The 26,911-nt window shown below is 27.6% G+C and overlaps 1 protein-coding gene across 2 annotated transcripts in view; it reads left to right on the forward strand.

The window, feature by feature from the left end:
- LOC100203785 (tudor domain-containing protein 1) overlaps positions 1-26,911 on the forward strand; it is a 112,271-nt gene that overhangs the window by 56,315 nt on the left and 29,045 nt on the right. For both annotated transcript variants that reach the window (XM_065793738.1, XM_065793737.1), the window contains exons 11-17: positions 8,641-8,707; positions 10,389-10,437; positions 22,049-22,101; positions 25,983-26,056; positions 26,343-26,405; positions 26,490-26,611; positions 26,752-26,910. In XM_065793738.1, coding sequence (XP_065649810.1) covers positions 8,641-8,707; positions 10,389-10,437; positions 22,049-22,101; positions 25,983-26,056; positions 26,343-26,405; positions 26,490-26,611; positions 26,752-26,910 — 587 coding nt within the window. The remainder of the gene's footprint in view (positions 1-8,640; positions 8,708-10,388; positions 10,438-22,048; positions 22,102-25,982; positions 26,057-26,342; positions 26,406-26,489; positions 26,612-26,751; position 26,911) is intronic.

Below are 26,911 nucleotides of genomic sequence, written 5' to 3' on the forward strand. Positions count from 1 at the left end.
ACGCATCCTTCTTAATCAATTTCAACATATGTAAATATCGTATAACAAGAATATAATTTTAAAAGATATATATATATATACATATATATATGCAGTAGTGATGTAGTGTTAGTAGTGGTAGAGAGGTCGCTTCATAAGCGAGAGGTTCTGAGTTCGATTCCCACAACGTCGTTGGTAGTACCGCGCTCAACTTGTTTCTCCCTGCAGCGGCCTTTTTCATTAAGGTTTGTTTTTTAGAGTTATAAAGTTGAGAGAGGGTTATAACTATAATTAAGTAGCCTTCTGTTTTTTAGTGGCCTTCTCAACCTTGGAGAGGGGAATTACCATAAATATACACTATGTCCATAATTACTCTAATGGTCGTACTTAATGATATAAGATATCAAAGTTTTCTTTACTATTTGGAAAAAAACTGAAAACAAAGTCTACCTAAATTATGTTATCTTCCTATTTATCATGTTTACAAAAAAAGTTAATATAAAATCATATTAGATTAGTTTAAAATTTACTTGCCTTTTATGCACCCTTAGCAACAACAACAGCCATTCATATTTGTGGCATTCTACATAACAACTTATCCAATTTGTTAAAGTCAATTTTATGCCACAAACTTATGTTTTTTCCACATTTTATGCATCATTAGGCATTAGTTTTTGATATTACTTGTAATACCTCCCATAAAAATTCGATATGAGAGAGATCTTGTGATTGAGGAGGCTAAATCATTCTATTCAATATTTGATCGTTCTCAAACTCAGTTAAACAATAGACAATAATTTTTGAAAAATATGTTTTTGATTTATATGTATATATATATATATACATATATATATATATATATATATGTATATATATATATATATATATATATATATATATATATATATATATATATGTATATATATATATATATGTATATATATATATATGTATATATATATATATGTATATATATATATATATATATATATATATATATATATATATATATATAATATATATATATATATATATATATATATATATATATATATATATATATATATATATATATATGGATTTTATATATATATATATATATATATTATATATATATATATATATATATGGATTTTATATATATATATATATATATATATATATATATATATATATATATGGATTGAGAATGTGCTGAGAGTTTTCAAGAAACTTATAGAGTAGAATTTAATAGTGTGATTATGTAGGTGGCAGATGAGTTTTTGTTGGAAATGTTTAAATAGTCAATTTTGCTATTATAGTGTTAAATTTGAAAGTAATTGTGCTAGTGTAGGCTAAGTGTGAACGGGTGGTTCAGTATGCTCAATTATTAAGTGTTCTAATTTATACAGCATCAAAATTTTCCTCAATTGGAAGGAGATATGGTATCCTTTGTTGGTTGCATCATGAAGATCAAATCAAAACATACTCTAAAATTGTTAAAAAAAAAGTTGTTATATCTTTATATTAGTACTAGTTACTATTTGTAAATATCCTTATATTTACAAATAGTAACTAGTACTAATATAAAGTAAACTCCTGTCAGACTGAATAATAATAAAGCGATTATAAAAAGTATATACTGTAATAATAATGGTAATAGTAATAGTAATAATAATAATAATGATAACAATAATAATACTGATAATAACAACACCTGTCGTAAGATATCGTCTATGTCTAATACATAGGTTAAAAAGGGAATTGAACCAAGGGCACTTCCTTGTATCACTCCAGATAGTACATCTTTCCATTAAGTAGATTTGTCATTAAATATAAATTGTTATTTACGGTTTGAAAGCTACTTTGCAATCCAGGATGATTATGAAGTTTATATGCTAATCTCAAGTTTGTGCATGAGAATAATGTGATCAATTAGGTGAAAAGCTTTTAGAAAATCAAAGAAAATAGCTGTTACAGGCCTTGTTTTAAATAAAAACAGCTTAGGACATTAACTCATCTTGATTTTGGCGTCATAAAGTTATCATTATTTTTTCTTTTATTTATGAACGTAACCTTTTTCAAACTACTCCAATAAAATAAATTATCACAAAACAAGTTTAATTTACTAATTAAGAAAAACAAACCTAGAAGTGTTATTTTGTAAATGTACATATTGTGAAATGTCTATTTTGTTTCAATTTTTTTTTTTTTGTTGATTTTTGATATTAAATAAATAATTTATTATTACTTTTTTATTATCATTTAACACAAATTAATTTTTTTTTTCTCAACATTTGTTTAAATGAATTAAAATATGTTAATTTTTTTTTTCATTAATTCTTAAAATTGCGGCTTTCATTTGCCTCAACTAAAAAGTTAAACATATGCTTTGTGAATATTTTTAATGCAGTGTTATAACATGTTTACATAGAATTTAAATAGTTTTTTTAATCAAAATATTTTCTAAATTATAAGGAAATTTCTGTTTACCACTTTTTTCGGTATTGCACAATCTGTTGGTTATATAAAGCTAATTTAAGTATTATGAAATATTATTTTTCTAAACTATTATTTTTCTTATAAATATAAATGAAGACATTGCAAGAGTTATATTGCTTTAAGCGAAAATACATTTAATAATTATTTAAATAAAAACTTCTTCTATAGATAACTCTGTTATTAATTTTTCAATACAATATATCGAGGGAGTTAAGATACCCTCATTATTAAATATATTTACACTTGATAACATCAAGTAATGATAACATATTTACTCTTGATAACAAAGAATTATCTAAACTCCCTTAAAATATTATTTTGAAAAATTAATAATAGTGTTATATCCATATAAGAAGTTTTTTATTCAATTATAAAAAAATAAACTCTATAAGATGTCATTTAAAGTTTGTAATAATTAATGTTCTTTCATTTTTTTAAAAATCAAAATCAACCATTACAACAAAAAATACAAAAACATGTAAAATATCAAGTGACGCAAATATAAAATAAAATTTAACATGTATTTTTTTTTAGCTTATACTTTTTTATTTATTCTTTTTATTTTATTTCGGTAATTATATTTATTATTGTTTGTTATAAGAAATTGTCTAAATAAATATTCTTGCGCTTGCAAGATGATAAAAAAATTAGTTTAAAAGAATCATAAAAAAAATTTTCTTCTATGGTTTCTTTTTTTACGTGTTTTATAAAATCTTTTTTTTTTTTTCTTTTGATGAACATTTTTGATGTAAAGTTAGGTTGATAAAAAAATCTTTGTTTTTTCTTAACTTATTATATTTGTAAATAGCACTAATATCAAATGTAATTGTCATTCAAACTTTTTTACGTAATCGTCATTCAAACTTCAGTAACTTATTTTATTATTATTATTTAGAATAGAAAATTGTAAAGCATTAAATCATTTGAAGTTTTGCTTTACTTTTTAATTATATTTTATTTATAATTTTAATTTATCACATCAAATTAATCATATCTCACCTCTTGACAAACTTTTAAAATTTGAATTCAATTATCTCATTTCAATGAATTCATTGTTTCAGCTGGTTTGGCACTAAGTCATTTATATTAACAATGAATTATATCTTAGCTGGAAAAGTAGTAATCAAGCAGATGAGATGGAAAGCTTTAAAATGCAAGAATAAATAGGGGATTAACCAGTAATGTTTTTGATAGAGAAAATGTCCGCTACAGCATTCTGATCTTGTCAGATTTGAATATGGTTTACTTAAAATGATATAAAAAAGATTTTTTCCTTTTAAATAATACTGACAACCAGTTTCCAAAACACCTAAATTACAACCTTATCAAAATTAGATTTACTGAAAAGATTTTGCAGATATTACTTATGTTTATTTAATATACATATTAATTATAAACTTGAAATCTTTCAACATAATTAAAACTAAAAAAAGAACATAATTAAAACTAAAAAATTTTTTTTGCAATATGATAGTAATATAATATAATAAACTTTTTCAAAAGCTTTTGATAAAGTTTGGCATCCTGGTCTTCTCCATAAACTTTCTTCTTATGGTGTATCTGGCAACATCTTTAAGGTTGAATCCTTCCTTACCAATCATAGTATAAAAGTTATCCTTGATGTACAGCACTCTTCTTCTTATTCTGTAACTTCAGGGGTTCCTCAAGGTTCTATCCTTGGCCCTAAACTTATTTTAATTTACCTTAAAAATCTTCCATATATTCTCACATCTAAGGTGGCATTGTTTGCTGATGATACTACCATTTATTCTTGTCGTGATAAAAAGCCAACACTCTGATTGCTTGGAGGGGGCATTTGAGCTTGAAAAAGATCTCACTTCTGCTACAGCATGGGGCTCACAGTGGCTGGTTAACTTCAATTCAGATAAAACTCAATTTTTTTCAGCCAATTGTTATCACAATAATTTAGATCTTCCTATATTTATGAGCGGTGATATACTCAATGAGTCATCTACTCTTCATCTTCTAGGATTAACTCTTACTTCTGATCTTTGTTGGAAACCAAATCTGTTACAAAATTAGCATTTGCTAAGGTTGCATCTCTTTATCGAGCTCGACACTTTCTTACTTTGGATTCTATTCTCTATCTCTATAAATCACAAATTCTTCCTTGTATGGAATACTGTTGCCATATCTGGGGTGGATCTTCCAATGATGCCCTTTCTTTTTTAGACAAGGTGCAAAAATGCATTGCAAACATAGTTGGACCTGCTCTTCCAGCCAACCTTCAACCATTAGCACATTGTCATAGTGTTGCTTCTCTTTCTCTTTTCTATAAATGCTATAATGGGCACTGCTCTAAAGCGTCTTTTGTGCCATCTACTGAAATTCATTCTCGTGTTACTCGTCATTCTATTAAGTCTCATCCTTTTACTGTTCCTAAGTGCTCTAAAAATTCTTACTTATCCAGTTTTTTTCCTCAGACATTAGTTCTTTGGAATTCGCTTCCTTTATCTTATATTCCAGATTCATATAGTTTGCAATATTTTAAGTCGTCTGTCAATCATTATCTTGTTCTATAAACTTTATCTTTTCTCTTCCAGTAACTTCCAACTCGAATAGTGGTTGCTCGCAGCCTCATTGGAAGTGAAGATGTTGAAAAGAAAAATTGTTGAAAGCATTGAATAAGCTAATATAAAGAAATAAAGCGATGCTTTTATGATAAATTGATAAATGATAAATAATGAAAAAAAAAAGAATAAAGCGAAAGGTTTCAGAAAAACATCACAATAAACAAAGTGAAATAAATTTTTTAATAGACGATTGATATTTTTTTAAATATTCATAACACAATACTAAACATAGCTAAATTTTTAACATCTAGCATCTAGGAATATTTGCAGCTGTAGCTAAGGTAGAATGTTATTGTGGGAAAAAAATGAAATATACTATCTATTTTGTGACAGTTACATTCATAACAACAAACAAAATTTTAAAGGTTTTATAAATGAAGAACCTAATGACCACAATAATCAATCAATAATACAAGTAGAAGATGTAGCACTTCCGAGCCCTACAGATGGCATAAATTTTTTAAATCTGTTGCTTAACGCATAGTGTTAAGCTACAGATTTAAAATATATGCAACAATTTTCTCACACTAACTCATTATTTATCGTCTTGATTGGAGCTGGTGCTATAAGGTGCAGCAATTTTTAGTAAATAAAGTGGTAGTGGTGTAGTGGTAAAGTGTTCGCCTCATAAGCGAGAAGTTCTGATTTCGATCCCCACCACATCCTTGGTAGTACCACGCTCAACTACAGAGCCATGAAGAACTATAGGTAAACCTAGGTAAAAAAATACAAAATTCTTAACAAACACAATGTAATTGTGAAAATTACATTGTGTTTGTTAAGAATTTTGAAGAAAGGAAGAAAATTGAGGTAAAGCAACAGTAAAGTGGTCTAAAATAATTTTATTTTTTTGCTTGTTGCGCCTTCGTCAGTGGACGCTTTTTAAACAGGAATTTTAATTAAAATAATAAAAGAAAAAAGATGCTGCCCCATGCCTAACCTTTAGTCGATGAATATAACTTTTTTTTTCAGTTTCAACAACATGTTTCGTTTATACAATAATCATTTTCAGGTATAAAATGGTTAAATACAAAAACTATTTGACGATTATATTTGACATTATATTTGACAACAAACATTAGTTTAATTTACTCGTTAGTCAAATAAAAGAAGACATGAAAGGTGTGAAAACTACATCATGGAGTAATGGAAAATGTAGATAATTATTGTAATACATACGTCATGGAGTAATAGAAAACGTCGATTAGAGCTGGAGTGATAGTGTGTAATTAAAAATTTGTTTATTAAGATCAGGTTTTTCCCAAATAATGCTTCTTTGATTTTTAAATGATGTGAAGTTTGAGCGTAGTCTAATACTGAAAAAGATTCTTTATTGGCTATAATAAAGCAACTCATTTTTGAATAAATATGTTGATTTATATGAGAAGTTTTTTATAATTTTAAATGTTTCTCAACTCTTTTACTCAAATGTTGAGTGGTTTGACCCACATAACAAGCATTATAGCTTTTGCACACAAATATATGACATTTGAGCCGAGATGTTAAGGAGTTTTATCTTTGGTTGAAAAATATGTATTAATTTTAAAGGATGAGAATGCCAATTTAATATTAAGAGTTTTGCAATGTTTTTTGCATAAATCATTTATTCTGTTTTGAAATTGTTTTGACATTTTACCAATATACAGCATTTTAAAGTAATTTATTTTTGAGGAATTGACAATTTCTTTATTTTCTTTTTTACGTAGTCTGTTTAGGTAGGTTTTTAAAACACAATCAATTAGTTTAATCGGGTAGAGGTTTTCTTTGGAGAATATGTTCAACTAAATCAGAATGTAAATTATACTATTATATATATATATATATATATATATATATATTTATATATATATATATATATATATATATATATATATATATATATATATATATATATTATAGGTTATAAATTTATAAATAAGTTATGTAGCCACGATGCTGAGGTCCAGGCTTTCACTATCAATCTTGAAGGTAAAAAATTATATAAATATAAATCTTGTTCTGGCTGGAATTTATTTAACAATTCCAGCAAATCTGGTTCTGGTCGGAATTCAAAATTGTAAGTTAGAATAGTTGTAACCACAAAAAGTAGCCTCCTGGACTGTAGTGGCTTTCTTGGGCTTCAGGAGGTAAAAATTAAAAAAAAATTTGAAATAAAAATTTCTGAAAAAATGAACACAGATTAAGTAATTTTAGGGCATTAATTTATTAATTGATTTTAAGTAAATTATTGCTTAATATTTTTCTGTTGTTATTTTTCAGGGAAGTTAATGGTATTAGATAGGAGAATATTTTGGGAGAATATTTATAGCATCATCAGTTTGCAAAGCAACTATTGCGCAGCACAGAGCTCTTCCCAAAATAAATGGATAATCAGCGCTTTATATTTATGGTGATCTATCTTCTTGATGTGAGAAGAGCAGATAAAATTTTTTCAAAAGCATTAGATTTAATTATTTTCCTAAGAACAAAGTGAAGTCTTTTCAAAGTGATTCCTGACTCTGATCCTATGAATCTGTCTAAATAGATTGTGGTTAGTTCTTGGAGCAGCTCTCAAAATATATGGGATTGATAAATATTATAAATATATGGGATTGATAAACTGTATAGATTTCCTAATCTGTTTTCTCTGATTGAGTTTTACTGTGCCATAGTTTAAATTTTGCTGATATAGAAAGAGATCTCAGTGATATGGAAAATGTTAAGATAAAATGAAAAACATACATTAGTAACAAATTATTATTAATACAATGTCGAGATTGATGGTTTGAAAATGGAAGCATACAATCCAACAAAAGTGATTAGCACTGGATATGAAACCTCTCGCAAAAAAATAAAATTGGAACTACTAAAGTTAGAAGAGTTGGTTACATAGAATGCAAAATTCCTGTCATGTCAGTTACAATCCCAAGCCAAATTAAAATTATTTTAAATAGTGATGATGGCAATAATAAAAATGATAAAACTATAATAATAGGTGATAATGATGATAATAATTTTTGAATATAATTACATATTTTATTACCTTTCAAAACATCATTATTTTACAATTAGTTTATGCACCTTTTTTTAACTTTTGCCCTTGATTCTATATAGAAAAATACACAAGTTGGTGTAATAATTAAGGTCTTAGTAATTAGAACACATAAACGCAAAGGGTTTTACAGTATTTGTGAGTTATTTTTGTTTTTATCAAGAATTTGTTGTGATAAAAAGTGCACTTAATTTTTTTATAAGTGATTTTTTACAAGCATTTAAATAAACGCTCACGAAAAGTGAAAAACTAATCACAATCATGCGTTTTTTTTCTCTCAAAGTAAATAAGTGAGCATTATCATTAACTTACAATTCTTTTAATTTTTTTGTAGTTTACTTTAAGCACTGTAAAAAATGTATAAAAATTATGCTGAATGTGGAAGGTTTTATAAAAAAAAATGGCAACATGCAAATTATAATAAATATAATACAAACTATAATATCATTTCTGTTGCCCTTCCTGGTGACCAACCAAAAACTTAAAGCATGCACTATTTTTAATAATATTTTTTGATAAGAAGCATGTCTTAGCTAAATACTATTTTTGTTATAGGCAAATAGAAATTCTTGAAGAAGTTGCAGATACTTTGCTTACAGATACAAGTTCTACAAATAAATTGGTAAGACTACAAAAGATTATTTTTACTTATTAATCAAAAATCATTATTTAACAATGTAAAGACTTAATACCGCTGCTATGTATCATGCATGAATTTGTAAAATGTAGTTAAGTAGTTATAGTATTTTACGTGTATTATATATTTATATATATTATTTTATATATTTTAATATTTATATATGTTACAAATCTAATTAAAGTAATTTAAGATGTTGTATATATTTTTATATAATTAAAGTAATTAGATTGTATATATTTTATATAAAACAGTGAAAGCTACTAATTGTAAGACTTATTGTGAGACTCACAATAACAAGATTTTTTACTACAAACTAGTTATGAGACCTTGTAGTAGTATTAAGTAGTGCTAGTACTAAGCAGTAGTGTAGCAACAAAAAATTGGTCCTTCTGCAAAATTTTAATCAGGGTCCTTTAATTACTTCCTACCCCCCCTCTTTGACAAAAACTTTTACATGAAAGCAAAAACTTTTATAACACAATTTTAATTTAATGACATAGAAAATAGTATCTTATAGTATGCAAGTTTTTATGTTAAAAACATGATGAAGTTGTTTTTTCCTAGCCTTCTTAACTGTAGATTGGTCTATAACATCTTTTAAATTTGATTAAACTGCTTCTTCTGCTTGAATAGCTAATAGACTTAGCGCAAATAAACCGTCTTGTGCCATAGTTGTCTTTAAATGTGTTTTAATTCTTTTCAATTTGCCGAAAGATCTTTTTGCAGTGCCAAGTATAGCATAAGTGCTGTGATTATATCAGTAAATGAGCAACTTATATCACAATAAGTTATTTTGGACACGGTTTAAAGGCGGAATGCAGAAATTTTTAACATAGAAAATGCAAAAATTTTTAACATGAAAAATGCAGAATTTGTTTTAACCCTAACTCTTAGTTGATGTAGCATCACTCTCTTACATTTTTTCCCTAAATCAGTCAATATATTTATTAAAGCCCCAAGCCCCTGACATATTTCCACTCTTTTTCATTCCTGCATTTTAACAGTTGAAAATTTCATCATTTTTGCATTTTATTATTGCCTTGTTATTATTAACAATATAAAATACTGTCTCCATTTTTAATTTTTGTTTTCAAATTTTTTTACCATTGAGAAAAAAACATTTGTTAACTGTAAAGTCATTGCATTGTTTTTGAAAAGTGAGTAGTTTGTTATTATTTTACAAAAATAGTTTAGTTTTAAGATTCTTAAGCCTTATTCCTGTATTTTGTGTTTAAACTTTACAGCATTGTATTTGCGACTAAATAAGTTTGTATTATTTATGAATTAATGTAGTTTATTTAAATTTTTCGATTAAAAATAAACAAAAATACTATTTGAAGTAACTTTTTTTTATTTTCCTTGGTTGGCTTGGGCCTCTAATAACTCTGGGTCTCCATGCAGCTGTAGGCCTTTTGCTACAGAACTGGTGCTAAGTAGTGCTAATTCTAGGTACTAAATATTTTATTGTTATATATAGTAGTTTATTTATTAGATTAGTGAAAACTGCTATGTTATAGTTTGTGGATTATTTGATTTTAGGAAAAGTGTTTAAAAAAAATTTGTATTATGTAAATATTTTGTATAATTTGTAAAATGTTTATTAGCATTTTGTTTAGTAATTTAATAATTTTATTCAAAATTATTAATTAATTTTTTATTCCAGATGGAATCTATATCAAAAAAACTAAGCTGCCTTAATGCAACGCTTAAAGGTAATAAAAAAAATTAGTTTATATTTTTCTGAATTTGGTTTTCATACAAACCATGAGTTTTCTAAATATAAAACATTTATTGTAAATCTAAAGTATACTTTATTTTTTAAATCAATTAAGTGTTTTACAATGTGTGGATTGCAGTTGAAAGTGTCTTGTCTAAGGTCAAAAATTGACTTGTCAAAGTCAATTTTTGACTTAAGACACGACACTTTCGACTGCAATCCTGTCAAGTCAAGATTTTGACTTGACAAAAAGCTCAAAATAGTTTTGCAGCTTTTTGTCCAGTCAAAATCTTGACTTGACAAAAAGCTGCAAAACTAATACAGATAAACTTAGCATTAATGTAGTGGTTTATATTAAAACCATAATATACATAACAAATCTGATAATCTAATAAATGATAGTCATAAAAACTAATAGATAAGTTATTATCTTATTAATGGTGGTATCGAAGAATATATGAAGAAACAAAAAGAAGAGTATAATTAAAAGTAGATAAGCGTGAAGTTATATTTTAATTAAAATAGAAAAAATATCACCTGTCTGATGGGTTCAAAAAATCTAGTCTATCTGATGAGTTCAAGAAATTAAATCTGGTATTGATTTTTTTATTGGTTTAGGAATTATAAGTCTGATTTATGAATTATATTTGCTCTAAATTAAAACGTTACGTTTAATGACTTAAAGTGGCAAAAAATCTATTAGCCTGTTGACAAATGATTAGCATAACATAGACTATCCTCCTGATGATCTATGTTGTGCTAAGCACTGAGTTCATAGAGTGAACTCAGTGCCTAGTAAAACACAGACCATCATGTTTATATATATTTAATTTATATATATAAATGAATAGAAATATAAAGTATAATAATTAAATAACAAAAACAAATGTGAAGAAAATATTTTTATAGTAAAATATTAAATTTAATGTTAGTAAAATATTAAATTTAATGTGTATAAATAAAGTTAAACATGTCTAACTTTATTTATACATATTTTGATTTGATTTTTTTTTTAAACATCTTCGCTTCCAACAAGGCTGCAAGCAACCACTAATTAAAGCTGGAAGTTACTGGAAGAGAAAAGATGAAGATTGTTGAGCAAGATAACGATTGACAAACGACTTAAAGAATTGCAAATTATATGAATCAGGAAAACAAGGTGAAGGAAGCGAATTCCAGAGAGCTGATGTTCGAAAAAGCTAGACAAGTAAGCGTTTTTGGAGCGCTTAGGAACAGTCAAAAGAATGAGACTGAATTGAATAACGAGTAACACGAGAATGAATTTTAGTAGATGGCACAAGAGACGCTAGCTCTTTAGAGCAGTGCCTATTATAGTATTTGTAGAAAAGAGAAAGAGAAGCAACATTATGACGATGTGATAATAGTTGGAGGTTGGCTGCAAGAGCAGGTCCAACCATGTTTACAATGCGTTTTTGCACCTTGTCTAAAAGAGAAAGGGCATCGTTAGAAGATTCGCCCCAGATATGGCAACAGTATTCCATACAAGGTCGGATTTGAGATTTATAGAGATAGAGAAAAGAATCCAAAGTAAGAAATTGTCAAGCTCGATAAAGAGATGCAACCTTAGCAGATGCTAATTTTGCAACAGATTTAATATATGGTTTCCAAGAAAAATTGGAAGTAAGAGTTAATCCTAGAAGATGAAGAGTAGATGACTCATCGAGTACATCACCGTTCATAAATATAGGAAGATCTAAATTATTGCGATAACAATTGACTGAAAAAAATTGAGTTTTATCTGTATTGAAGTTCACCAGCCACTGTGAGCCCCATGCTGTAGCAGAAGTGAGATCCTTTTCAAGCTCAAATGCAGAGGGCATTTGAGCTTGAAAAGGATCTCACTTCTGGGGCCAAGCAATCAGAGAGTGTTGGTTTCTTATCACGACAAGAATAAATGGTAGTATCATCAGCAAAAAATGCCACCTTAGATGTGAAAATATCTGGAAGATTGTTGATGTAAATTAAAAAGAGTATAGGGCCAAGGATAGAACCTTGAGGAACCCCTGAAGTTACACGATAAGAAGAAGAGTGCTGTCCATCGAGGACAACTTATGCTACGATTGGAAAGGAAGGATTCAATAATCTTAAAGAAAGTGGTATCACATTTCTTTAGCTCTGAAATTGTTTCTGTGCAGATCTACAAGACAAAGTAGAAATTGTTTTAATGGTCTTCTTACTTTATTATGATAGAGTTGAATGTCATAATACAGACAGTTCCTCTTTTCACACAATAGTAAATAAATTTATAAGATGAAGTTTATGTTGTGTTTCAAGATAAACTGGATCAGTTGTCCATTTGATCCAGTTTATCTTTAATTTTTTAACTAAAAATGATTCTGTCTTATCATTTGTTACATAAGCAGACAATGGTTTCCAATAATCAAACAACTTGCCATCTAGTCACATTAGAACCTTCTGTTTAAACTGATGTTTTAAATTGTTAACCATACTGTCTTTGATATCAGTTTTTGTTATCAACATTTGTTAACCATACTGTCTTTGATATCAACTTTGATATCAACATTTGTCTTGATATCAACTTGGGTATCAAAAAAAGTTAAACTGATCAAGCTTTTTTGAATTTTGAAACTCCTGCAACTCCTTTATTCCAAAACTATCAAACTTTTTTTGATATAAAATTTTTTTGATGTTTTTTTTTCTGCTGCAGTAACATCTAATTGATGTTAAACATGTACACTAAGGTGGAGTGAAAATTACCTTTTTTTAGAAATTTATTATTCTCCTTGATTCCTATTTTAGTTATTAGATAACTAAAAAAATGAGATAATATGAGCCCAATTGGACAAGAATTACCCCCTGCAGCAATTTTTGGCCAATTCAGGCAAATTTTCAGAGTTTGCCATATTTGATGTTTTTTATTTTAAGTAATAATTTGTAGCATGTTATTTTAAAGGAGTTATTTTAAAGGAGCATGTTGTTTTAAAGGAGGTTTACAAATGAACAGTTACATTTGCTACACAATATTAACATACATAGAGCCGAAATTGTACTAAATAGTTTTATATTTTGCCTTGATGTTAAATATTGGCATATTCTTTCTAGATTACAGGCAAAAGCGTATCATATCGTTTCTTTTTATATCCGAGGCAGAAGAAGTTGTTACCATCTTTACACAACATTCTACAGCTTCTGTGTGGCAATGTAACTTATCCAAAAGATCACTAAGTTGAATGTAATTTTCTTTTGCTTCTTCCAATTGCTCATCAGTGAGCTATATTGTTATTGATAGCTCTGCTCTCTGAATTACTTCAATTAATCAAGTCCCACATAATCTATACCATAAAATTGAGAGTAGGAACTTTGATTTGCCGCACACTTGTTTGATTAACTTCCATACTTCTTTCTCTTCTAGCCTAACACCTGTTTCTTGAATTTGTGGCTGCTCATCTGATATTATTGCCAGAACAATGTTTTCTTGATGACCAAAGAATACATTTATTTGAATAACGAATAACTTGTCTACTACCTTATATGGAACATCTAGCAGATACCATGATTTGACTATTGTACTGTATAGATGCCTAAAACAGGGATTATCTTTTTCTGGATAATTCCAAAAATTCTGATATTTTTTTTCAACTTTAAGTTTTTCCAGATATCCAAAACATTTCCCATACATGCAACTTTATTTATTATACTTTAGGTATATATTTTTGTAATATATTCTTTTAGCTTTTTCACTCATCGCTCATAAAAAAATTATGAAAAGTTTGAAAAAAGTTAGAAACAACTCAGCTAAAAGCGAAATTCAAAGGAAAATAAGGGAAAACATATACCAGATTTTTTCCAGATATTTTAACCAAACAATTTTCCAGATTTTTAAAACTTGGATGATCTATATTAGAAACATACATAGTTTTGAGAATTTTTCTATATGAAAAACATAAGAAATATAGTGAAATAATTTTATGCTAATAATGTTTTAAAATGTTTTTTTTTTCAAAATTAGTTATATATTAAGGCTAAATTCAAATTATAAAATAACTTACATTAAAATAAGTAATAACTTAAAACAATTCACAAAATTTTTAAACAGAGAAAGTTATAAATTACACATATAATCCATGCTCTACACGTAATTTTAACATAAACCATATTCAATTAATTTATATTATTACAAACTATATTACATATATAGTTCTAATGTTATTAATTTATAAATAATATCAGATATTAGATTTAATCAGCTGTATTTCTAAAAAAAGTTATTTTCACTTCATCGTAATGTACACATTTAGACAATATGTAGCCTTTGCCATCCAATATGGATTATGTGAAGCACCGGTAACTCAAAATTTCACACCCAACTACAGTGTTTCAGGAAATCTTCAACCTCCAGAGAAGATAAAACAGAGATTTAAAAGTTTGAGATAATCTGACTGGGTTTCTGATTTTTATCACTTCTCTTTAGGACATCTCTTGATGAAGTTTGTTGAGATGATCAAAGTTAAAGAGGCTATCATTCTGCCTATCTTCTGCTATATTTTCTCTGAGTCTCTTTTGAGTTTTTTTAGACTAAAGATTGATCAACCCTAGCCATACTGCAGCTTGGTGGATCTTCTTGTTACATTAAATCATCTTATTGCATTAAATCTTTAATCTTATTCATTTTTCAAATGACTGGGTGCTTCTTTTTGTTGACAAGTCAAATAGTTCTGCAAAGTTCTTCTTTCATATTGTAGCTAAGTTTTTGGTTCTTTTCTTTTCAAGAAAAAGATACTCATCATAAAGTTTCTTGAGTTTTCCTTCAGCATTGGCAATTCTTTAAGTTGAAATCTTCCTTCTCTTCCCAGATTGTTAATTTTGCTTTAACTGTAAATTGAATATGCTTTTTCACTTTCTTGTTTTTCTTCTAAGTGATAGAAAAGATGCATCTGAAGCGTGATATATATATACATATACACACACGCACTGCGTGACAATATAAGACACCCCTAAAATATTTATAAAACTTTAATATACATTTATATTTAAAAACTAATTTTTATAGTAAATGAGAGCAAAGGGTTTATAAGACTAAACAACATTTAAAAAAACCTATTTTAAATGTAACTCATTTTATTTAAAAAAAAAAAAACTGTTTAATGTGACAAAATTATAAGACACTTTTGGAAAAAGACGTCTCAATTTAAAATAATGAATAGTGGGTACTTTTACTATTTCTTTTGAATCACTTAAATCATTCTAGAAGGTAAAGAATCATAAAACTTTTTATTTACGAAACTTCAATTGTATCCCATGCAGATGCCAAGGATGATTTCAGGTCAGCTAGTGAACTATATTATTTACCACCTTCACACACTATATGGGACAGTTGTCCCCAAGCTTCTCAATAATATTTAGGTCTGGGGATCTAGCTGGCCATTTCAATGTTTCAATTTTACTATTTTTGAAATAATCTTTTACTATCTTAGCTGTATGAACGCTAGCATTATCTAGCAGAAAAACAAAATTAATCCTTAGTCTTCATTTTGCCATCAATAAAATAAATTTCTAATTATCATGATGCCCAATCGCACACAAATTCATTACACCACCACCACCCATTTGACGGTGTTGCTATGTTACTAGTTCTTTACGCAAATCGTGAAAATAATAATTCCATCTATCTGGCCCATCAAGACAAAATCATTTTTTGCCAGAAATGTTATGTGGTCCTTTGCAAAAGTTATTTGATTGTTTATGTGTTTTGTTGTCAAAGGTAGTTTTTACTGAAGTTTTTTGCGCGAGTGGTGAAAAGTATTATGAATAACTCGCTAAACTGTGTGTAAATTAGCAATCACACCTACTTCTGCAACAATTTGATGTGCAGTAAATGAAGAATTTGAAGCTTGTCTTAACAAATTTCTCTTATCACAGTCACTTAATGTTGATAGACGTCCAGGACTTTTTTTTATTCCATACCTATAAGGACTATTAACGTAGTTTTCGTCACAGTTTGGCTGTATCCAATTGCTCTAGCCATGTAGCTAACAAAATGACCCATTTTTAATAGAGAGCACTTTTTTCTCATCAGGACATGACCAGTCTCAGTATGACCCATTATTAATTAGTTTGTTATTTTTATACTTAATAAAAAAAAACCTAAATTAAATTTTTGACAGTTCACAACAGTTTACAGTTAAATAATTGTCTGTGGTGTTTACATTGTTTCTCCGCTTGTTTCTCCGCTTGTTTCTCCGCGCAGCGGCCTTGTTCGTCAAGGTTCGTGTTTCGGAGTTATAGAGTTGAGAGAGGGTTATAACCACAATTAAGTAACCTCCTCATCTGTAGTGGCCTTCTGGGCCTTGGGGAGGTGAAATAACAAAAAAAAAAAAAAAACATATAAATATTTGTAATACATATAATTTGCAATCTTTTAAGTCTGTTAGTTGTTACCATGCTCTATAAACTTCATCTTTTCTTTTCCAGTAACTTGCGGTAGTAGTGTAGTGGTAGAGCGCTCGTTTCATAAGCGAGAGGTTCCGAGTTCGTTTCCTACCACGTCCCTGGTACCGCGCTCTAATTATTTCTCCACGCAACGGCCTTGTTCGTGTTTCAGAGTTATAGAGTTGAGAGAGGGTTATAACCACAAGTAGCCTCCTCATCTGTAGTGGCCTTCTCGGCCTTGGGGAGGTGAATTACATTAAAAAAAAAAAAAAACTTAACTCTAATAGTGGTTGCTTGCAGCCTTGTAGGAAGTGAAGATGTTTAAAAAAAAAAAAGTTTCCCACAACTACGGTTTGTAAATAAAGCGCTTTTTGTTAAAGTGTCTTATTTTTTTTTTTTTTTTTTTTAAATGTGAGTTACATTTAAAATAAATTTTTTTAAATATTGTTTAGTGTTGTAAACCCTTTGCTTTCATTTAAAATAAAAATTAGTTTTTAAATAAAAATGTATAGTAGAGTTAGATAAATATTTTTGGGTATCTTATTTTATAGCGCAGTATGTGTGTGTGTGTGTGTGTGTTTATATATATATATATATATATATATATATATATATATATATATATATATATATATATATATATATATATATATATATATATATATATATATATATATAGTGATACTGTTTTGTGCATATACTATCAAGAAAGTGCTCGATGAACTAAATCAGAGCTATAATGTAGTAGAAAATAAAGCTACGTGATTTTCACAACTTTAAGTTTCATGCTGTTGCAATCATCAGGTGAAATACAAATATAGTTTGTTCGTTAAAAATTTATATATAATTGAAACTATACAGAAAAAACTATTGTCACAATCTTCTATCTTCAGTTTCTAATCTTTTCAGTATCTAATCATTCAGTATCTAATCTTCAGTTTTGTGGTTGCTTAATAGAAATTTATTTTCTTGATGACATTTGGAAATTAACTCTGTTTTTTCATTAAGTAGCTCTTCAGCGTTTTTATAAAGTAAAATTATTAATTTTTCACATAAAAAAAGGAAACATTTTTTTGTTTGTATTGTTATAAGCAAGGGCTTTTTTTAGGATAGACCAAGTTAGTTCTAGTGTTTCTTTCAGTTTTTCTCTAGTTTCCCATATATATTTTGAGAGAGTGGTTGCATTTGGAAGTTTTTTATTTCTAAATGATTGCTTGTAGTATGCATATCTCTTTTTTCACACGCCCTCTGATAAACCAATGAATGCTTTGTTGGGCATGTTTGGGGAAGATGTTATGCATTTGTAAATTATGTTTGTTGCTCTACAATATTTATTCAACGGGCAGATTTCTTTTTGTTTGCAATTGCAAGGACGATTTTCAGTTGTGTTATTTGAATTTATTTTTTTGTTGTGACTTTTTATGATTTTTGAAATGTTGTTTGAGTAGCTGTAGCTAATTTTTGTAGTGTTTCGATTGAATAGTTTATGCAATGGTTTTGAAGGTGGGAAATGCTTATCTATTAATTGCAAGAAGATTTGGAGTTTTGGTAGAGGCGCTTTTATTGTAGGGTGGGTTAAACCAAATTATATTCCTTTTCCTTTTGGGGGTGTCATCTTTTGGGTTGTACTTTAAGTTGAAGTTTTTAAAACACTTTTGTTTAAGTGCTTCTTCATATTCTGTTTTTGATGAGTTAAATATATTTTCATCAGAGGAATTTTGCAATAGTTGATCATTAATGAAGAGAGGGATCTGCTTAAGGACTTGGGCTGGGTGGTTACCATCAATTCATCGTCTCGGTAAAGATCTACATCATTTTTAGTAATGATTATGGATAAAGAGTCTAGAATGTACAAATGCACCAGTTCACATACTTTGGCTTCGTCTTTTTCATCCATGTTTCATTTTTAAAAAATAATAGCAATTTTTTGCAATGATTTATGACTCTAATTTTTTCATTGCTGATTTCAGTGTGTTGTTTTGTAAATATTAAAGCGTTGTTTAATATGTCTTTTGTGATGGATGGGTAAAATTCATTGAAGTCGAGTTGTATAAATACGCAGTGTTGCTTGTTGCTTATGTTTGTAAACCATTTGATTACTTCAGCAGTGTTTTTTTACAAACAAACTATATTTGTATTTCTCCTGATGATTGCAACAGCATGAAACTTAAAATTGTGAAAATCACAGTTTTATTTTCTACTGTATTATAGCTCTGACTTAGTCTATCGAGTACTTTCTTGATAGTATATGCACAAAACAGCATATATAATTATTGCTAACCTCATTTTTCCTAATTCCAAGGGTTGATAATATATATATATATATATATATATATATATATATATATATATATATATATATATATATATATATATATATATATATATATATATATATATATATCAACCCTAGAAATTAGGAAAAATGAGGTCAGCAAAAAAATTTGATACAAAGGTGTTACCATACAACATTCAAATGAGGTCGGCATTGCCGAATGCCAACCCTAGTTCTGAGGGTTGGTATAAATATATCTGTATATATATCTTATTCTGCCAATTTAGGTAAGCAGTCTGATGTCATACTGAAATAGCCTGCTGCCGGGGGCTTCAGTACATACATTGACTGATAAATAGCATGACTGGCAGCGGAGAGCTGCTACATTGACTGAGGGTTTGGCATGGGACACCAATATTTTCATTAATTATTCTTCATTTTTCTCTTCTTTTTCTGCAAAAGCCGCATGGATTAAGATAAGCAAAAAAAAAGTGAGCAAATGCTTTTATAAATACGCTATATTAGATATATATATATATATATATATATATATATATATATATATATATATATATATATATATATATATATATATATATATATATATATATATATATATATACACACACAGTACTGTGAATAAGTTTTAGACCACTTGTATAATTAGACGTATTTACAATTTTTTTCCTATGTAATTTTTTTAAAGTGTACTTAAGTTTAATAATATATAAGAAAAGTTGAAAGAATATATTATTTTGAATAAATAAACAAAATTGATGAGGAAACATGAGGGATTTGTTTGTTTATTTATTAAAACAATGTATCATAACAACTACATCCTTTTGTCATCTTTTGTTAGCTCCTAAGCTAACAAAAGATGATAATAAATATTTAAAAACCTTATCTTTAAGAAATACAAAAAAAGCATCAACCGAGCTGGCAAAAGACATTAACATAGAAACTGGGAAAAATGTCAGCTCTTCTTTTATTCGACGGCACCTACTTAAATCAGGATTAAGACAGTGTGTTGCAATTCGAAAACCATTGTTATGGTGTGGCAATAAAGAAAATTGACTTAAATATGCAAAACAACACAAAGGTTGGGCCCAGGAAATGTTTATTCGGGTTCTGTACACCGATGAGTCCAAATTCAAAATTTTTGGAACTAAAGGGCACCAATATGTTTGAAGAAGAATTAAAGAAGCCTATCAGCCCGAGTGTTTAAACCTTACTATTAAACACAGAGGAGGCTCTTTACAAGTTTGGGGCTGTTTATTTTCATCTGGAGTAGGTGATTTGATCAAAATAGGGGAGCGACTCACCGGGCAACGTTATGTGGATATCCTAAGGCACCATGCTGTATAATCCGGAATGAGACTAATAGGTCATAATTTTATTCTGCAGCAGGACAATGACCCAAAACATTGTTCCCAAGTGGCAAAAAAATATTTAAATGAAATGGCAGAGGAAGGAGTACGGGAATTGATGACCTGGCCTCCCCAGAGTCCAGTTTTGAATATAATTGAGCATGTTTGGGATTACCTGGACAGAAAGAAGGTCGACCATGCTCCCCGAAATGCTGAAGAATGTTCTGAAGTAATTCAAAGAGAATGGCACAACATACCCCAGGATTTTATAACTAACTTGTATGAATCTATTCCTTGGCAAATATTGGCTGCGATTGAGGCAAAAGGAGGACATATTAAATATTAATATTAAGAGTTTTTTATAAAGTTTGACATTAAAAAGTAATTGTTCCATATTTTGTGTGAAATACATGTGTTTTAATAAGTTTATAATTTAGAACTACAAACTTAAATATTAGTGAAGAATTCTCCGGTTTTTAAAAAAAAAATGTAAGTGGTCTAAAACTTATTCACAGTACTGTATATATATATATATATATATATATATGTGTGTGTGTATATATATATATATATATATATATAATATATATATATATATATATATATATATATATATATATATATATATATATATATATATATATTTACACTCCTATTCGGCATTTACAGGAACATGTTTTTTTATTCCCGTAATAAAAAAAACATGTAGTTTTTTGTACTATTTTTATCATATTTATATAATTTTTTTAATTTTTATTTTATTTCTATTTTTATTTTTATACATACTTAAAATTATTATTTTATTATAAGAATATATTTTTTATATTTTTTTTTATTATTTCTATTTATCATATATTATATTTCTTTTTTTTTTTTTTTAATCTATTTACAAAAACAATTAATTACAGTAATATAATCATATTTAAATCTTGCCTTAACCCTAACCCTGAGCCTGACCTTGATGCTGACCCAAACCAAACCCTCAGTCAAATAGCAGTACTCCATTACGACCCAGGCTATTTGATAGGCGATGTAAATACTTTTCGTACTCTATAAAAGTTGCTTACAGGGACCATTTTTTTTCCAAAAAAAATGTTGCTTATGGGTCAAGAAATTAACAGGTGCACAAAAGTGTCCCCGATAATGCTAATGTCCCTGTAAGTATTTGTTTTTTTTGTAAAATCTGTCCCTGTAAGTGATACTATAAGTGTGTATATATTTATATATATATATATATATATATATAGAGAGAGAGAGAGAGAGAGAGAGAGAGAGAGAGAGAGAGAGAGAGAGAGAGAGAGAGAGAGAGAGAGAGAGAGAGAGAGAGAGAGAGAGATTATGTTTACAGTTATATTTTATTTCAAATTTAAAGAGTAAGGTTTGAGTGGTATTATTATTATTTTTTTGTTTAATAAATATTACATTAGTAAAAAGTAATCATAATATAATGATAAGTTAAAAATAGAACAAAAATGTTTTAAAAATAATTTTAAACTTTGATATTTATTTTGTTTTAAAAATATTATATTAGACTAAAAATATATTGTTATTAGACTATGAATGTGTGAAGAAAGATCAAAGAATAATGAGTTTGAAATCTTCTAAGGTAATTAATCAAATATAGCATTAAATTATATCTAATGATAATTTTCATAAATTAAAATTTTATCTTTCTTCCTACATAATGAAATAAAATATTTTGAAATAACTAATTATTAATTTAGTTAAACATGTGTTTTAAGACTATGATGACTACTGAAATCAAGTATGATAAAATCAATATTTATTTTCAGTTGTTTTTGTTTTATTTCAAAATGCTGTATATCCAATTATTACTTATTAACAAAACACTTATATCCATTTTAATTTATTTCTTTAATAAATGTTATGTTTTCTAAGATCTACCTGCAAAACACGGATTTTCTTACATTCATCATATTGTTTTAATATTGTTAGTTGATATTATTTAATTTAAATAATTATTAAAATTTTTTTTTTAAATGACTCACAAAGGTAACTATAAAAGCATATAAAATGGTAGTTTATGGTCTTGTCATAAACTAGCTCTTTTGATTTAATAAAAGAAATTTAAATAAACCACAAAATACAATAGTTTATTCTGGAAAAAAAAGTTTATTTAATTTAATAAATGAAGTTATGAACTATCTTCTTCATTAAAATAAGTAACATTTTCAGTGGCTTTACAGAGTAGTGCTTTATACATAACAAGTATTCTTTTTTCTACTCCTACTACTGGGCTACGAATGGTACTACTTTTCTACTACTGGGCTAAGAATGGTAACTGCATGCAACCACTTCTAGCTCATCAGAATAAATAAGGAGTTTTTTTGCTTCACTGATTTTAAATGTTTTTGTGTTTTTGACAAACTTTTTCACTTCTAATTTGAAGTCAAGTGCTGACTAGTCTTGCCCATAAACCATGACTTTTCCATGTCGGCTAAGTATGTTTACGTATTTTTTAGGCTCCAGAACCTTATATATTTTTTTAATATCGAGCAGAACTCGACTAAACACACCTGCTGGCTGATATGAGTGCCCACAATCTAGAAACATATGTGTAATATGCAGTTTCTTAAAACATTTGTTTATGCTTTCATTCTGCCCATTGCATAAATCAGAAAACAGCTGAAGTGATGAAACATCAGAACACTTATCCATTAAATCATTTTTTATTAGAAGTTGTATAGCTGAACGGATCATATTTGAATCTTTCCTATTCTCACACTCTAACCACGTTAAAAAAAATTATCATTAACAGTCTGAGATTTATTACCCCTGTGAATAACAATATCTAGAACATATAAATAAAGCTGCAGAGAATAGTAGGCTTCTCCTATTGATAATTTTGGTAGTACAAGATTCTCCATCATGTCAAAGTAGATAGTCATCTCATTTAGGTGGATATAATAAGGCAATCTGTAAAATTTTCTTGCTTTCCTTTGGCGAGGAATGAAAAGAGAAGTTTTTCTTTTCTTTTTGTCATCAGTAATATTTTGATTTTCATAGACAACTTGAACGATTGACATGTAGAACATGTATCTGTTGCTAGGTGTTTAAATGCTAAATTGTAATGGTTAATAAATACCACATAGTAATAATGGTAGCCTATAATTTGAGCAATAGTTGTACTATTTTTATCCAAAAATAGTTGGTACATGCATTTTGTATTCAAATCACAGGGCAAATATTGTCGTCCAGGAGCACCTTTTCCTCCATAATAACTTGCTCTGCATGTAAAAGTCTGAATATGGTTTTCGATAGCTTCTTTCATTTCAAAAAAATATGTTTTCATTCTTGTCTCCTCTTCAGTTTTCAGGTTTGGTTGCTCCATGCTCATACCAGTGTCTTGCAATTCTTATAACTCTATTAGGATTTACAGCTAGATAATATAAATAGATAAAATATTGAGTTTTGTCACTAAAACATTATTTACAACAACTATACATGCATAACTTATGCAAATCTTATGTATAACTTATGCAAATCATTCTGAATTAAAAGTACTTTTACACTTACACAATTCTGAACAAAATGAAGCAATAAAAATGAAGCTTGAGCTTGTAGTTAGTATCCTTCAATCCTTAAGCATAAGCTTGAGCAAACTTGTAGTTAGTATCCTTCAATGCATAACAAGTGCTAAATGCTCATAGTTCTTAACTTTTTTTGCTCATTGTTTTTCACTCTGGTTCTTTCAATACTGGCTATATTAACCATTGATAGTATAGAAGCATCCTGTGACACTTTGTTGGTATTACAATAGAATTCTGAATGACATTTAAACAGATTGTCTGGTATAATATCTCGAGCTTGAAATAAATTTGTTGTGAATGTTAAAAAAGATTATTTTAACATAATCTTATAACAATAAGCTCAATAAAATTGAATAAACTCGCAAAAGCCTGCAATCTGATTACTTGATAAAGAAGGAATTTTTCCTCCACTTGAATGTTGAAATAACTTTTTTATTTCTCTTGCTGAACATTGCTTTTTTCTTTTTTCCCAACTTTAACGCTAAAACAACACTTTCCTCCAAACAGTCATAGTCTGCTATTTTTAAATTTTACTTGCACAAAATTATCTTTCTAAACACTCTCATTGGTCCAAAAGAAATAGCATCTTGAAAATAAATTTTAAAAATCATATCATGTTCTGAAAATAAAATTAATTTTTAGCTAAAAATAAATAAAAATATTGAAGTCTTTTAAAATAGTGATTTTTGGGTAGCTTATTTAATAATACTCAAAAGCATATTTGTTTATAAATTTCACACTTGTTTTAGGTGCATAAATAACTTAATCAGCACCTATTCTACCTGTAATAACATTTAAACTGTTTGTCACTTAGATAATGTATGGAACAGCTTCAATTGTTTTTTTTTTAGTTTCAGTTAGTCCTTTAGATGTAAATAGAAATTCAAAATTGAACCTTTTGAATTCAATCAAAATTACAACCTTTTTCATTACTTGCTGATTTCTCCTATCATTGCTACTTGCAATCCATAAATTCCGATCCATTTTTGTAATTAAATTATTTATTTTTTATGGTTTGAAATTATGTTTCAAGTAGATATATAATAGAGTGTATCCAACGCCCCATACATTCAAAAAATGATCTGTCTCTATTCTTAAAGCTTTCTATTGGTTCTCATAAGATACTCTGTTAAATTTTTTCAAAATTAAATTTTTAGGGTGGTTTTAAAATGGGGCATTAAAGATTTAGGGGGGCCACCTCAAGTCTAAAACTTGCAACAAGACCCTATACAGAAGAAAGAAAAGTTTTTCAAATGTATGTCATGTTGGGTCTCAAAAGAAGCAAAATTTTATAAAAATTTCAAAAATAATAAAAATTTTACACAAGATTTATTGTTCTAAGTTTCAAAAGTAACATTCTAAGTAACAAAAAATTAAAAAAAAACAAAAATTTTTCATGGTTTTTGTCGAAATTTTTTTCAAGGTTTTTTTAACAAGAAATGATAGTTATTTTTGAAATTTTTGCAAGTTTCAGACTTGAGGTGGCCCCTTTAAATCTCAATCAATTTTGAAAAAATTTAACAGTGTCTTGTGAGAACAAATAGAAAGTTTTAAGAATATGGACAGATCAATTTTTGAAAGTATGGGGCGTTGGATTAAATGTACATTTATTTTAATTACATGTACATTTATTTTAATTACATGTACATTTATTTTAATAAGGTGCACAATTAATTAACTTTTTTCTTAATGAACTTTTAACGCTCCACATTTGGAGGGGTCCCCCCAGAAGATCCATTACTACATAGTTTAAGTCATCAAAATCCCACTTTAACTATGTAGTAAATTTGCATCTTATTTTTTGCATGTATGGTTTAAGAATTAAAAATCCCAAATAAAAATAGTTGTACTTTTGCCCAATTTTTTTTTCCCTAACTGAATACTGTGCAATGCTCCTGTTATTTTAAAAGTTCATATTTTTATATTAATTTTATAGTTATTGAAATCATTAAATGACTTCGTTGATATACCCTGCATTTTACAAGTTGATCAAGATGGGTATAGTATTAAGTAAGTTATTTTTGTAGAAATAAAGTTTTAAAAATATTTTTCAACTTTTTTTTCTTTTCTTTTTTTAATGCATTTTTTGATTTACAGACACGCATTTGTAAACAAAAAAACTTTTTACTGGCAGCTATGATAAATTATGTTGTTTATTATTCATAAACAACATCTTAGCAACATTTTCATAAAAAAATAATTTTATAAGTTTGTAAAATGTGTAATATTTGTGTTTATTTTATTTAGGTCTCATTTGAATGAAGGTTTCATTTATGAATGTGCTTTTTTTATTTAGGTCTCATTTGAATGAAGATTTCATTTATGAATGTGTTTTTTTAAAAACCCAGAAAAATGAAAAGTTTGTTATTGTTTTGATTGATATTGTTTATATTTTTACTTTATTTTATTTTGTTTATATTGTTTACATTTAGTTTTATTTTAGATTTAAGTTGAAAAAATTAAATGAAGTATCCACTGAAATTTTGGAAAAAATAATGAACCCTTCCGTTTCAAGTGCAGAAAATTGTTTTTTCAGTCATAATTACACTGATACTTTTGACACAAGTACTTTTTTTTTTTCAAGAAAATTATTTTTTTTTTTCAAGAAAATTATTTGTTAAAAAAGAAAGATTATTTCATTTTACAAAATATGTTTTAACTTAAATGTTACAGCCAATGATCTTAATTTAAATTTAATGTTACAGCTAATGATCTTGTTAATGTAACTTTTGTGGAAGATCCCTATAACTTCACAGTACAGTTAAATGCTGACAAGGAACGCTTACAAGTCATGATGTCAGCACTCAATAAACATTGTCGAAGTGCTAATTCTCAAACTGACCTTGTGTACAAAGTAGAAAAAGG

This window comes from Hydra vulgaris, chromosome 03, assembly GCF_038396675.1.
Source record: "Hydra vulgaris chromosome 03, alternate assembly HydraT2T_AEP".
In the NCBI taxonomy this organism is placed as follows: domain Eukaryota; kingdom Metazoa; phylum Cnidaria; class Hydrozoa; order Anthoathecata; family Hydridae; genus Hydra; species Hydra vulgaris.